This window comes from Dendrobates tinctorius, unplaced genomic scaffold (genome assembly GCF_039654945.1).
Source record: "Dendrobates tinctorius isolate UK_male_01 unplaced genomic scaffold, ASM3965494v1 ptg000011l, whole genome shotgun sequence".
Lineage (NCBI taxonomy): Eukaryota > Metazoa > Chordata > Amphibia > Anura > Dendrobatidae > Dendrobates > Dendrobates tinctorius.
Window position 1 is genome coordinate 1,375,106 of NW_027361679.1, and position 15,355 is coordinate 1,390,460.

Consider the following 15,355-nt stretch of genomic DNA (forward strand, 5'->3'; position numbering starts at 1 on the left):
ATATGTCTAGATTTTAATGATTTAACAAGATTAAATATTTTCCTATCTGTAATGGTATATTATTATCCACTCTAGTCTGACAATTGATGCTACACATGGAGATCCTACAATTATAACTTGCTATCCATTTATGTGACATTTGTTCCTCACCTTTTAAACAAGGGTCATCATTTTTAAATGGTCCTGAAGGATTCTCCACAGGAAATAAATGACAATAATCATCCGTCATGCCCAGCATCTTGTCTGAACTGTTGAACTCTACTTGCTTCTCATCATATTCTTTTATGCTCTCTACAGCACATTCTTGTGCATCCTCTTCAGATCCATTAACAGTGTCCGCTTGTGTTTCATTGTCATTATTATATGAATCTATTGAAGATTGTTGATGCGCTGTTTTTACAATTACAACAACAAAAAATATTTTTTTAAATGGCATTGGTGCCATAAGGCAAACAAGACATATATACAACGTTTTTTCTTGTTCTTAGTGGAATGCTCACTCTGTAAATTCATTGTGAAGGCAGCATAACTGCGTAGGCAAAAAAAGAATATAGAAATATGTCAAGCAAATCAGAATATGAGTTAGACCTTTGATTCCTCAACGTACCCCCTTCTACACTAGTGACAGTTTTATACCCCTTTGGCATTCTCTAATGCAGCTTTATCAGGTAGACACCAGGAATGGTTTACAATGAACATGTATGCCTCATCAAAAGTTTATTTGTGGAATCACTGGCCTTCTGGAAGTGCTTGTGACATTCAAGCATCTTTTTTGGAGGCAGTGTTGGTGCACAGTTCCATACAGTGCTGAGCCCTATTCCACAACTAAGCCAAAAAATAGTAAGACACTCTCAACTAAATAGATATAAATAACATTCCATTTTTAATTTAAGACTTGAAAGACAGTCAACCTTGAAAATTACTAGAAACATGAAGGTACCCTCAGGTACAGTCATGAAAGCCACCAATTACTATGATGAAACTGGATTTCATGAAAACCATCCCAGGAAAGGAAGATGAATAATTACCTCTGCTGCAGAGGATAACTTCATCAGAGTTACCAGCCTCAAAAATACAGCCCTCGTAAATCACGCATAGACATCAAATAGCAGACATATCTCAACTTCAACTTCCAGAGGAAACTACGAGAAGCAGGCCTTTATGGTTGAAGTGCTGAAAAGAAGCCACTAGTGAGGACAGCAAACAAGGAGAAGAGACTTGTTTGGTCTAAGTAACACAAAGGCTGTACATTAGATCAGTGGAAAACTGTACTATGGGCTGCTGAGTCAAAATTTTAGATTTTTGTACCAACTGCTATGTCTTTGTGAGATGCATAAAAGGTGAGTGGATGGTTTCTACATGTGTAAAGGGCCCGTTACACATAGCGATATCGCTAGCAATATCACTATAACGTCACTAGTTTTGTGACGCTGCAGCGATATTGCTAGCGATATCGCTATGTGTGATACTTACCTCCAACCGGCTCCCCCGCTGATTATCGCTGATCGCGCGAGAACGTCCTGGGCCATTTCTCGTCGGCCACTTCCTGCTGGGCTTCCTGCTGTGGCGACGAGCGATGTGTGGATGCGGGCGGGAGGACGTCAGGATCGCCTCGTCTGACAGGTAAATAGCGACCCCCGACCGCTACTATGTCGCTGGTGAGATCTGCCTGTTTGGCAGCTCACTAGCGACCACTTAGCAATGCACCAGCGATCCTGACCGCGTCAAATCGTGGTCGGGATCGCTGGTGCATCGCTAAGTGTAATGGTACCCTATTGCTCTCCATAAAGCTTGGAGGAGGAGGTGTGATGCTGGTGACACTTTTGACTGATTATATAATGCACACGTATCCAACCTGGCTACCACAGTATTCTCCAATGCCATCCCATTTGGTTTGTGCTTAGTGGGACCATCATTTGCGGTACAACAGATCAATAAACCAAAAGCCTCTTGAGAAAGCTAACTATGAAACCAATGTTGGGGTTGGAGCAGTGGTAAATTTTTTGATTTTTACTTATTTCTGAATTCAGTATTCATCAATTTATAGGCCCTTTAACTGTTTGATTAATATTATACTGCAACTTGGTGGTACAAATATATGTATATATACACACATTTATATATATTTATATATACACAGTATATATGATTTAATGGTTGTATTTTAGCCTGTTTTATATTTAATAGTTGGAATATATTCATTCAGTTAGATAATCATTTACCTTTGCCATGATCACTATTCTCTTTATTTTTAGTTGATTTTAATAAAGCCCAATTATATTTCTGATGTTATTACAGGTGCTTCTCATAAAATTAGATAATCATCAAAAAGTTAATTTATTTCAGTTTTTCAATACAAAAAGTGAAACTTACATATTATGTAGAATCATTAAAAACAGAGTGATTTATTTCAAGTGTTTATTTCTGTTAATGTTGATGATTATGGCTTACAGCCAATGAAAACCCAAAAGTCATTATCTCAGTAAAGTAGAATAATTAACAAAAAAAACACCTGCAAAGGCTTCCTAAGCGTTTAAAAAGGTACCTCAGTAGGCTCCGCGTTCATGGGGAAGACTGCTGACTTGACAGATGTCCAGAAGGCAGTCACTGACACTCCACAAGGAGGGTAAGCCACAAAAGGTCATTGCTAAAGAAGCTGGCTGTTCATAGAGTGCTGTATCCAAGCATATTAATAGAAAGTTGAGTGGAAGGAAAAAGTGTGGTAGACAAATGTGCACAAGCAACCGGGATAATGGCAGCCTTGAAAGGATTGGTAAGAAAAGGTTATTCAAAAATTTGGGGGAGATTCACAAGGAGTGGACTGCTGCTGGAGTCATTGCTTCAAGAACCACCACACACAGAGATATCCAGGAAATAGGCTACAAGTGTTGCATTACTTGTTTCAAGCCACTCACGACCAATAGACAATGCCAGAAGCGTCTTACCTGTGCCAAGGAGATAAAGAACTGGACTGTTGCTCAGTGGTCCAAGGTGTTGCTTTCAGATGAAAGTAAATTTTACATTTCATTTGGAAATCAAGGTCCCAGAGTCAGGAGGAAGAGTGGAGAGACACACAATCCAAGCTGAAGGTCTAGTGTGAAGTTTCCACAATCAGTGATGGTTTGGGGAGCTCATCTGCTGGGGTAGGTCCACTGTGTTTTATCAAGATGACAGTCAGTACAGCCATCTACAAGGAAATTTTAGAGCACTTCATGATTCCATCTGCTGACAAGCTTTTTGGAGATCGATATTTAATTCTCCAGCAGGACTTGTCACTTGTCCACACTCATACAAGTACCAATGACTGGTTTTAAAACAACACTATCACTGTGATTGATTGTCCAGCAAACTCATCTGACCTTAACCCCATAGAGAATCTATGGGGTGTTGTCAAGAGGAAGATGAGAGACAACAGACTCAACAATGCAGACGAGCTGATGGATGCTATCAATGCATCCTGGGCTTCCATAACACCTTAGCAGTGCCACAGGCTGATCGCTAACATGTCACGCCGCATTGATGCAATAATAGATGGAAACGGAGCCCCGATCAAGTATTGAGTGCATTTAGTGAACATACATTTCAGTAGGCCAACATTTCAAATTTTAACCATCTAACAACCGCTGATACGCCTTTTAACAGAGGCAGTTAAGGGTACTTATGCCACAGCGCCCCTTTTTAAGGGTGCTGAGGAATAAGTGTTTAGTGCCCCCCAAAGTCAGAAATTCTCTGGGGTCTCAGCTACAGAGGGGTTGCTGAATCCCCAGAGAACATGATTCGGGCCGGTTTTTGCTAACTCCAGTGTTGCAATCACCATTATTAACAGTATAACGGCAACCGTAAACAAAGTCAGATTTTCCATTTAATTTCTCTCCTCTGATGTGATTGCACATCAGAGAAGAGAGAAATAGGGTCCTTGGATCCCCCTGGTACCTCCGGAATCCCTGCACCCCCCTAGGAAATCCCTGGGCTGCCAGCATCTTCTTCTGGGAGAAAATGGTGGGTGCATGCGCAGTGAGCCCGCAAAGATCTGCTGACTGGCACCCTGCAACAATAGATTTTTCCTATTGGTTCATTTTGATCACTGTGGTAGACCCTATCACAGTGATCAATATAAATAAAATAGTAAATCAAACCTTCTTTATCATCCCCTTAGTTAGGTAAAAATAATAAAATAAAAAAGTATTTATTTCCATTTTTCTATTAGGGTTAGAGTTGGGCTAAAGTGAGTTGGGCTAAGGTTAGGGTTAGGTTTAAAGTTAGGGCTAGGGTTGGGACTAATGTTAGAGTTAGTGTTGGAGCTAGGGTTAGGGTTGGGGCTAGTGTTAGGGTTGGGCTAAAGTTAGGGTTGGGCTAGTGTTAGGGTTGTGGTTATGGTTGGGATTAAGGTTAGTGTTGGTATTAGGGTTAGGGGTGTGTTAGCGTTGGGTTTGTGGTTAGGGATATGATTAGGTTTGGGATTAGGGTTAGGGGTTTGTTGGGGTTAGGGTTGTGGTTAGGGTTATGGTTGAGGTTGGGATTAGGGTTAAGGGTGTGTTGGGGTTAGGGTTGGAGATAGAATTGGGTGCGTTCCACTGTTTAGGTACATCAGGGGGTCTCCAAACGCGACATGGTGCCACCATTGATTCCAGACAATTTAGCATTAAAAAGTCAAATGCTGCTTCCTTCCTTCTGAGCCCTACAATGCACCCAAACAGTTGCTTTTCCCCCATATGGGGTATCAGCTTACTCAGGAGAAATTGCACAACAAATTTTGTGGTCCATTTTCTCCTGATATCCTTGTAAAAATAAAAAAAAATTGTTCCAAAATAATTTTTTTGTGAAAAAAGTAAAATATTTATTTTTTCCATCCACATTACTTTAGTTCTTGTGAAGCACCTGATGGGTTAATAAACTTCCTAAATGTGGTTTTGCATACCTTGAGGGGTGCAGTTTTTAGAATGGTTTTCACTTTTGGGTATTTTCTGTTATATTGACCCCCCCAAACTCACTACAAATGTGAAGTGGTCCCTAAAATATTGATTTTGTAAATTTTGTTGGAAAAATGAGAAATGGCTGGTCAAATTTTAAGCCTTATAACGTCCTAACAAAAAAATTATGTTTCCAAAATTGTGCTGATGTAAAAGTAGATATGTGGGAAATGTTATTTATTAACTATTTTGTGTGACAACCCTCTCTGATTTAAGTGTACAAAAATTAAATGTTTGCCATAATTCCATTTTTTTCATAAATAAATGCACGTTATATCGAAGAAATTTTACCATTAACATGAAGTACAATATGTCATGAGAAAACAAACTCAGAATCAGTGGGATTTTTGTATTAAAGAATTGAAATAAATTAACTTTTTGATAATATTCTAATTTTGAGAGAAGCACCTGTATACAAAGAAATCAGGATAGAGAGACTTCAAAAGACAGATATCTTATGTCTATGGTCAGATTTTGTCTGCAAAACATAGATGTTATATTTAATTATATCAGTTCAATACAAAAATCTAACATATTTATTTCCTCAAATAGAAAGACAGTGATGGAGCACACACGGCACAATCGTAAGTGATGCTCTACAAGAAGCTTTGTTACAGTGCGACAGCAAAAAAAAGAAATGTTTTTAATATCTAAATAATTTCATCCTGTTTTTAGATTTATATTAACAGTATTAGATCATGTTGATATTGGAAGTTGCAGCAAATGTTTCCAGGAAACTTTACATTTTACTTTATTTTGCATTGAAATAAACTACGGAGCTCTAAAAATTGATACATAAAAATAACTATCAATATATTAATATTAAACAGAATTCCAGAAGAAATGTAGCACCTAAAGCTGCTAAAGTAATCAAATATGTTAGAATCTGAAAATATTTATCAATATATAATGATCAAAAAGGACATTTGTCATGTTAAACATTAATAATTCACACACTTCGCAAATCAGTTCTTAGAAAAGCCAACCAACTTTTCTTCTTTTTCTATATTTGTGCTCTACCATCTCTTTTCATTCTTTAATGTTTTAACGTTTACTAAATGGTATAAAGTATAAAAATATATCAATATACAGTAAATTCTGCTAATATATCAATGCTACAATGAACAGGCAAATAAATAATAATAGTAATAAAAATGTTTTAGAACAATCTGGCACACTGAAAACTGAAATTGAAGTGATTTACCAGCACGCTCAACCATGTCCACATAAACATCTTCTTGTTCAAACTTCAATGGTTCCCCTGGAATGTCTGTCTGATTAGTTAGTTTTTCCTAGAAATTGAGAAGAAAGACTTATGTCAGCGGTAGGAAAATATGAAATAAACCATAAAATGGAACCATTAATTCTAAGGGCTTTTTATTATTATATTATTTTTACATTGTCGCTCAAATTTTTTTTTTTTTTACATAATTTTATATTATTTTTATTCACCCATTTATCTATAGAAATAAAGTAAGAAAACCACGCCATGTCATAGTGTTATCAAGCAACAATATTCCAAACTAGGCTATTCCATGAATTTTTCTTGTACCCTAAATAATATCACCACATATCATATTTTAGCTATTTTTATATATCTCATTTTCCATTGTTTATGCAGCGAACCGCAATGAAGGGCACGGCACAGCATGGCACAGCACAATATTCTCATATTGTGCTTTGCCACACTTCGATCCTGGGTTTAAAACCCATTCAGCTGCTATGCAACACCTGTTTGCATGTTCTCCCCATGTTTGCATATGATTCCCCCACATTCCGAAAACATATTGATAGGGAATGTAGATGATGATGACAATGTCTGTAAAGTGGTGCTAAATCACCAAGCGTAATGGAACCAAATGTTCATTATTTTTCTGATTTCTAACTTTTGAGGACTAGCCTTTTTTACATTTTATCTGTTTATTTTTTGTTGCAAAATTACATTAGGTACTATATAAGAATTCAGTATTAATTATATATATATCTAGTGAAATTATTATTATTTTTGTAACAGAATAGAGTTTTACTTTGTCTTGTGCCATTGGCAATCTCTAATTTTTGGAACGATTTAACTCCTTAAGGCTTGACTTTTTTGTCTTTGCCTTTTTTTCCTCTCTTTCATCCCAGAGTAATAGCTGTCTATTTTATTTTCCGTCAACATAGGGTAAATTTTTTTGCAGGACAAATTGTAGTTTTGAATGACACCATTCATTTTACCATAAAGTGCACTGAATAATGGGAAAACAATTCCAAGTGGAATGAAATGATAATAAAAATGCAATTCCGACAATGTTTTTTCTGGTTTTGTTATTAGATTCTTTATGGCATGGTTAAACTGACCAGAAATCATGATATTCCATGATTGGCTTGGTCATTAAGTACCAAATTGGCTCTGTCACTAAGGGGTTAAAGAATTGTGCCTATAAAGGGTTTACCTAAAATCAACAACAATATTGTATGGACAACTCCATTAACCATTGGACTTAGTAAATAACGAACTGTGCTGCCAACCGTTGCATTCACTTTACCTACTACGCCTACTGGATAATGAATTTTATTGCCTGGTGTATGATGACTATACAGTATGTGCTTGTTGTTTTGATTATATCCTTTTTTTATTGCAATTTGCTATGCACAGAGACTTTTTTCATTTTAATCTCATTAGTAATACACCACCAGGAGTGTTTTTTCGTCTTGTGTAGCTTTTTTTTTATATATTTCTTTGCATATGTTTCCCTTTGACTACATGTCCTATAGGTGTGAATAGCGTGGGTAACAATATCTAAATCCTTATTAATTTTATGTTTTGATAAATTTTGACTTTTACAGACACGGCTATACTAAATATCTTTTATTTTACCTTATTTTTACTAGAGGGGAAAAGACATTTAAATATTTCTAGCAAAAAAAAGGGAAAAAAAAGGAAGAGTCTCTGACTCGAAACTGCCGTCGTCCGTCTTTGTTCACTGCATGCCTCTGTTCACCTGCCTTAACCCCTTCACCCCCAAGGGTGGTTTGCACATTCATGACCGGGCCAATTTTTACAATTCTGACCACTGTACCTTTATGAGGTCATAACTCTGGAACGCTTCCATGGATCCCAGTGATTCTGACACTGTTTTCTCGTGACATATTGTACTTCATGTTAGTGGTAAAATTTCATTCAAATAACTTGCGTTTATTTGTGAAAAAAATGGAAATTTGGCAAAAATTTTGAAAATTTCGCAATTTTCCAACTTTGAATTTTTATGCCCTTAAATCACAGAGATACGGCACACAAAAAACTGCATAAGTAACATTTCCCACATGTTTACTTTACATCAGCACAATTTTGGAACCAAAATTTTTTTTTGTTAGGAAGTTATAAGGGTTAAAAGTTGACCAGCGATTTCTCATTTTTACAACACCATTTTATTTTTAGGAAGCCACTTTGAGGGGTCTATATGATAGAAAATACCCAAAAGTGACACCATTCTAAAAACTGCACCCCTTAAGGTGCTCAAAACCACATTCAAGAAGTTTATTAACCCTTTAGGTGCGTCACAGGAATTTTTTTGAATATTTAAAAAAAAATGAACATCTAACTTTTTTTCACAAAAAAAATACTTCAGGTTCAATTTTTTTTATTTTTCCAAGGGTAACAGGAGAAATTGGACTGCAAAAGTTATTGTGCAATTTGTCCTGAGTACGCTGATACCTGATTTGTGGGGGAACGACTGTTTCGGCACATGGCAGAGCTCAGAATGGAAAGAGCGCCGTTTGACTTTTTCAATGCAAAATTGGCTGGAATTCAGATCAGACGCCATGTCACGTTTGGAGAGTCCCTGATGTACCTAAACAGTGGAAACCCCCTACAAGTGACCCCATTTTGGAAACTAGACCCCCCAAGGAACTTATCTAGATATGTGGTGAGAACTTTGAACCCACAAGGGCTTTACAGAAGTTTATAACGTACAGCGGTACAATTAAAAAATCATATTTTTTCCACAAAAATGATCTTTTCACCCCAATTTTTATTTTCTCAAGGGTAACTGGACCCTAAAAGTTATTGTGCAATTTGTCCTGAGTATGCTGATACCCCACATGTGGGGGTAAACCACTATTTGGGCGCATGGCAGAGCTCGGAAGGGAAGTAGCGCCATTTGACGTTTTTGGCTGGAATTGAGATCGGACACCATGTCGCGATTGGAAAACCCCTGATGTCCCTAAACAGTGGAAACCCCCCACAAATGACACCATTTAGTATACTAGACCCCCCAAGGAACTTATCTAGATGTGTGGTGAGCACTTTGAACCCCCCCAGTGCTTCACAGAAGTTTATAACGCCCGGGCGTGAAAATAAAAAATTCGTATTTTTTCCACAAACATGATCTTTTAGTCACCATTTTTTTTATTTTCCCAAGGGTAACAGGAGAAATTGGACCCCAAAAGTTGTTGTCCAATTTGTCCTGAGTATGCTGATACCCCATATGTGGGAGAAAACTACTGTATGGGCACACGTCGGGGATCGGAAGGGAAGTTATGACGTTTTGGAATGCAGACATTGATGGAATGGTCTGCGGGTGTCATGTTGCCTTTGGAGAGCCCCTAATGTACCTAAACAGTGGAAACCCCCCACAAATGACCCCATTTTGAAAACTAGACCCCCTAAGGAACTTATCTAGATGTGAGGTGAGCACTTTAAACCCCCAAGGGCTTCACAGAAGTTTGTAATGCCAGGGCATGAAAATAAAAAAATCGTATTTTTTCCACAAACATGATCAATTATTCCCCAATTTTTTTATTTTCCCAAGGGTAACAGGAGAAATTGAACCCCAAAAGTTGTTGTCCAATTTGTCCGGAGTAAGCTGACACCCGATATGTGGGAGAAAACTACTGTATGGACACACGTCAGGGCTCGGAAGGGAAGTAGTGACGTTTTGGAATGCAGACATTGATGGAATGGTCTGCGGGTGTCATGTTGACTTTGGAGAGCCCCTAATGTACCTAAACAGTGGAAACCCCCCACAAATGACCCCATTTTGAAAACTAGACCCCCTAAGGAACTTATCTAGATGTGAGGTGAGCACTTTGAACCCCCAAAGGCTTCACAGAAGTTTATAATGCAAGGGCATGAAAATAAAAAAATCGTATTTTTTCCACAAACATGATCAATTAGTCCCCAATTTTTTCATTTTCCCAAGGGTAACAGGAGAAATTGGACCGCAAAAGTTGTTGTCCAATTTGTCCTGAGTACGCTGACACCCCATATGTGGGAGAAAACTACTGTATGGACACACGTCGGGGCTCGGAAGGGAAGCAGTGATGTTTTGGAATGCAGACTTTGATGGAATGGTCTGCGGGTGTCATGTGCGTTTGGAGAGCCCCTGATGTACCTAAACTATTGAAACTCCCCACAAGTGACCCCATTTTGGACACTAGACCCCCCCACGGAACTTATCTAGATGTGTGGTGAGCACTTTGAACCCCCAAGTGCTTCACAGAAGTTTATAACGCTCGGACGTGAAAATAAAAAAATCATTTTTTTCCACAAAAATGATATTTTTGCCCCCAATTTTTTATTTTCCTAAGGGTAACAAGAGAAATTAGACCCCAAAAATTGTTTTGCAATTTGTCCTGAGTAGGCTGATACCCTAAATGTGGGGGTAAAACACTGTTTGGGTGCATGGCAGAGCTTGGAAGGGAAGGAGCACCATATGACTTTTTCAACTCAGAATTGGCTGGAATTGAGATCAGACGCAGTGTTGCATTTGGAGAGCCCCTGATGTGCCCAAACAGTGGAAACCCCCAATTCTAACTCCAACCCGAACCCCAACACACCCCTAACCCTAATCTCAGCCCTAACCCTAGCCCTAACCCAAGCCCTAACCCTAGCCCTAACCCTAACCCTAGCCCTAACCCTAACCCTAACCCTAGCCCTAACCCTAGCCCTAACCCTAACCCTAATGGAAAAATGGAAATAAATACATTTTTTTAATTTTATTATTTTTCCCTAACTAAGGGGGTGATAACGGGGGGTTTGATTTACTATTTATGGCGGTTTTTATTTTTGGCAGCTGTCGCACGCTAGAAGACGCTTTTTATTGTAAAAATAGTTTTTGCATCACCACATATTGAGAGCTATAATTTTTCCGTATTTTGACCCACCGAGTCATGTGAGGTCTTATTTTTTGCGGGACGAGTTGACGTTTTTATTGGTACCATTTTTGGGCACATGACATTTTTTGATCGCTTTTTATTCCGATTTTTGGGACGCAGAATGAACAAAAAACAGCGTTTCATGAATTTCTTTTGGGGGAGTGCGTTTACACCGTTCCGCGTGCGGTAAAATTGATAAAGCGGTTTTATTCTTCGGGTCAGTACGGTTACAGCGATACCTCATTTAGGTCGTTTTTTATGTTTTGTCGGTTTTATGCAATGAAAACTATTTTATATAAAAAATAATTATTTTTGCATCGCTTTATTCTGCGAGCTATAACTTTTTTATTTTTCGCTGATGATGCTGTGTGGTGGCTCGTTTTTTGCAGGACAAGATGATGTTTTCAGCGGTACCATGGATATTTATATGCGTCTTTTTGATCCCGCGTTATTACACTTTTTGTTTGGCAGTATGATAATAAATCATTATTTTTTGCTTCGTTTTTTATTTTTATTTTTTAAGGGGTTCCCTAAAGGGGTTAACTAATGGGACCGTTTTATAGGGCGGGTCGTTACGGACGCGGCGATATCTAATATGTGTACTTTTATTGTTTTGGTTTTTTTTTATTTTCAAAAAATGAATTTATTGGGGAATATTTTTTTTTTTTTTTACTAATTTATTTGGCGATTTTTTAAAAATTATTTTTACACTTTTTTTATTTTTTTTTTACTTTATTACATAGTCCCAGGTGGGACATCACTGTCCTGTGACAGATCGCTGATCTGTCACATCACAGATCACTGTGACAGATCAGCAATCTGTCACAGGCATTGAAGAAGACTTCCTCTTGCCTGCACATTGCGCTGCCTTGGGGGGCTCAGGGAAGCACGGAGGGAGCCCCCTCCCTGCCAATGCTTCCCTTTAACTCCCGGTACACTGCGATCATGTTTGATCGCGGTGTGCAAGGGGTTAACGTGTCGGGGGCGGTCCGTGACCGCCCCTGACACATTGTGCCGGGTGTCAGCTGTGATAATCAGCTGACACCCGGCTGCGATCAGGGGCGCTCACCACGTGGGTGCCACTGATCGCGGTAGACGTACTATCCCGTCCATGGGCATAGGGTCCCGGGTCCCATGGACGGGACAGTACGTCGGATGTCAGGAAGGGGTTAAAAACCGCTGTCCATGGCAAATATGGTAAAATAAAGGACTCTGGTTACACTGCAATCTGGTAAGTGCTGCATTTTTTTTTCTTTTTTTTGCTGGATTCCTATGTTGTTTATTTCATGCTGAGCACCAACCATTGATTGCGAATTTTCACCGTCACTTGGTCTGTTAAAGTAGGGACGTGATCAGGACACAGCCAAACGAGAAGTACCTGAGTGCCGTTCTTTTTCTATTCTACATTTTCAGATTTAAATATTTCTTTCTGTAATATATTTATTATTTCTGTGTACAATTAGCGTGGTAATTGTGGCACTGGATCTTAAAGAGAACCTGTCATGTCCAAAATCCTGTCTACCCACAATACTGAAAGCAAGGTGTTAAGGAGAAAATGAACTTTCAGTATATCCTTCCTGTAGCTGCTCACTCTCATCCATAGGACTGGTGCAGGACGTAATTATGATCCCTGTACTATGAGCGTGGCTGTAATCACTCCCATGCACTTTGATTAAGCGGTCATGCAGACATCCGTGCAATATGGTCCGAGCATGGACCACAATGCATGGACAGGCTGCAGGTCTCCTGACCTGAGCGTGACAGCCTGATAGAATTATATGAAGCAGTCTCACTCAGGTTGAGCATACAGCGTCCAGTCTGTGCATGGCGGTCCATGCTCGGACCATATTACACGGACGTCTGCAAGACCCCTAAATGCAGAAATAACTATAGTATGATTGAAAATTAATCTCGAACAATACAGTCGGAAGCTATCAGAGTTAAGAGAAGTTGCTAACATTAAGGAAAGTTTATCCATCCTCTATTGTTAAGTGTCTATAAAAATCATAACCAGGGGCATACTTCGAATTAGTGGGTCCGTAATAGCAGTATTAATCAGTCCCATACCCCACCAAAACAATATATAATGTTCAGCTAAGTCACAGAAGAGTATATCTCACTACTTTAAAGCCCTTGCAAAGTAATTTTGCTCCTATTGAAGCCCTATAGTATTCCTATACACCAAGATATTTCTTTCCATACAGTATAATGGCCTTAGATACAGTATAATTGCCCTCACACAACCCTCCACAAAGTATGGTGGACCCCATAAAACCCTGCACACTGTATGGCCCATAAACAGTAGACTGGACTCCACATAGACCTCCAAACAGTATAATGGCCCTCACATACCCCTCCCAATGGCATAATGCCCCCACATATAGACCTATAAACAGTATCTTGGCACCCCCACATAGCCCTCCAAAAATTATAATGAAATAGAGAACCTCCAAACAATATAAATGGCCCTCCACATAGCACTCCAAGCAGTCTAAAAGTCCAAACAAAGCCCTCCAAACATTTTAATTGCCTCCATATGGCCCTCCTCACAGTATAATAGCCACCCATAACCCTACAAACAGTATAATGGCCCTCCAAGCAGTATAATGGCCCCCCACATAGCCCTTCAAACAGCATAATTGCCCCCAAATATCCATCCAAACAATGTAATGGCCACCACATAGCTTTCCGAGTAGCATAGTGGCTTTCCACATAGCCCTCTGGGTCGCCCCCGTCCCAGGGCTGTGGGGTACTCGGTACCGGGCCAGTGTCAGTGGGATGTGTCACAGCAGCGGTGACCTGATCCGTGGCCCTGGGCGCCCAAATCAATGGTAGTTTGTAGTTAATGTAGTTTAAGTGGAATGGAATAGTTCGTGACACCACCTGTGGTGTTTGGCAAGCAAGATGTTAAGCCAACGCTGCATGCAGATCCTCTGGGGCTGATGGTGTGTTGCAGCATAGAAGGTGTAGCTCCCCACAAGTGAAGCTGTAACCCCAGGGCAGTGTATAGGCGCAGGCGGTGTGAGGAATGTTGGTACCCAGATGTAGCGGTGCTGGTGGCGTTGGCGCACAATTGAATGGAAGACACCAGGGCTTGTAGTTCCAAAGCTTTACTCACAGTTCATGGTACACACTGGTGCCTGCCTCCATGCCGTATCCTCCGGGGCAGAGACTCAATCAACCTCCCGGGAAAGTGAGGCTTCTCCTCTCCAACACTCCGCCAACATGTACCTTTCCTGAACGACTCCTCTATTGCGCCTTTTAGTGTGAAGAGCTCCAGTACCATGGTACTCTGAAGTTCCTCCTGTCAGATGTTCCTAACAACTTTCCTTGTACGGCAGACAGCTGTAGCCTACTTCGGGGACTCCCTTTATCCTGAGTCCCAGCTCTCTATACAGATGCTGTTGTGCCCCAAGTCTTGGATGGGAGTAGTGCATTTACAGCCAACTACTCCACCGGTGTCTGCTGCAGAACCATAAGTGTCCATACAACCTCGGGGACCAGGCCCCAGCCTTGCGCTGAGAACCTATAGGCAGGGTTCCTCTTCCATCCCACAAATCCTCTCTGTTCTCCTACTCCTTCGTTCCGCGCTGTTCCTTCTCTCTCTTATGGAAGCTTAAGTTGTAGTTCTACGTCTTTCTCCTTCTGTTCCTTTCCCGTACCAGCTGGCTCAGATCACCGAGGCAGCTGCAGCACTCCTTCTTCTATCTCTCTCTCGGACCCGTCCTCAGTCTCTCCTGACTGACTGTCCTTCCTCCCGCCTGACCTCCTGTCAGACTGATCTGTAATTCTAAACCTTCCCAACCTTTTATATATCTTAACTCCACCCACCTCCCAGCACATCTCGTGTTACGAAGCAAGGACCCACGAAAGGTGCTCTGCTATCCTCTAAGCATGGAGCCGCAATCTGGTCCATTGCTGAACTATCCTGTGTGTGGGTGCAGGTGTTGGAGTGTGGAAAGGAGTTCCCAACTTACCTAGTTGGTGGGGAACTACACCTTAGGAGAAGGTGCGGTACCTCTGTGGCGACTGAGCCTCAGGGGCGCCACACCTCCAAATAGCATAATTGCCCCCAAATAGCCCTCCCAACAGTATAAGAGCCACCTATAGCCCACCAAAAGTATAATAAGCCACACACAGCCCTCAAAATAGTATTGTATCCCCCCACATAGCCCTCCAAATAGTTTAATGGCCCCCACAATCTACTAATTGATTTAAAAAATACCTCTCCCCATTCCCCCCACTGC

General features: G+C 40.2%; 1 protein-coding gene across 2 annotated transcripts in view; it reads right to left on the reverse strand.

Annotated features, from left to right (window-relative positions):
• Window positions 1-15,355, reverse strand: part of BANK1 (B cell scaffold protein with ankyrin repeats 1) — a 1,011,739-nt gene that overhangs the window by 266,411 nt on the left and 729,973 nt on the right. For both annotated transcript variants that reach the window (XM_073589285.1, XM_073589294.1), the window contains 2 exons: window positions 6,175-6,262; window positions 151-390 (listed from right to left, as the gene is read on the reverse strand). In XM_073589285.1, coding sequence (XP_073445386.1) covers window positions 151-390; window positions 6,175-6,262 — 328 coding nt within the window. The remainder of the gene's footprint in view (window positions 1-150; window positions 391-6,174; window positions 6,263-15,355) is intronic.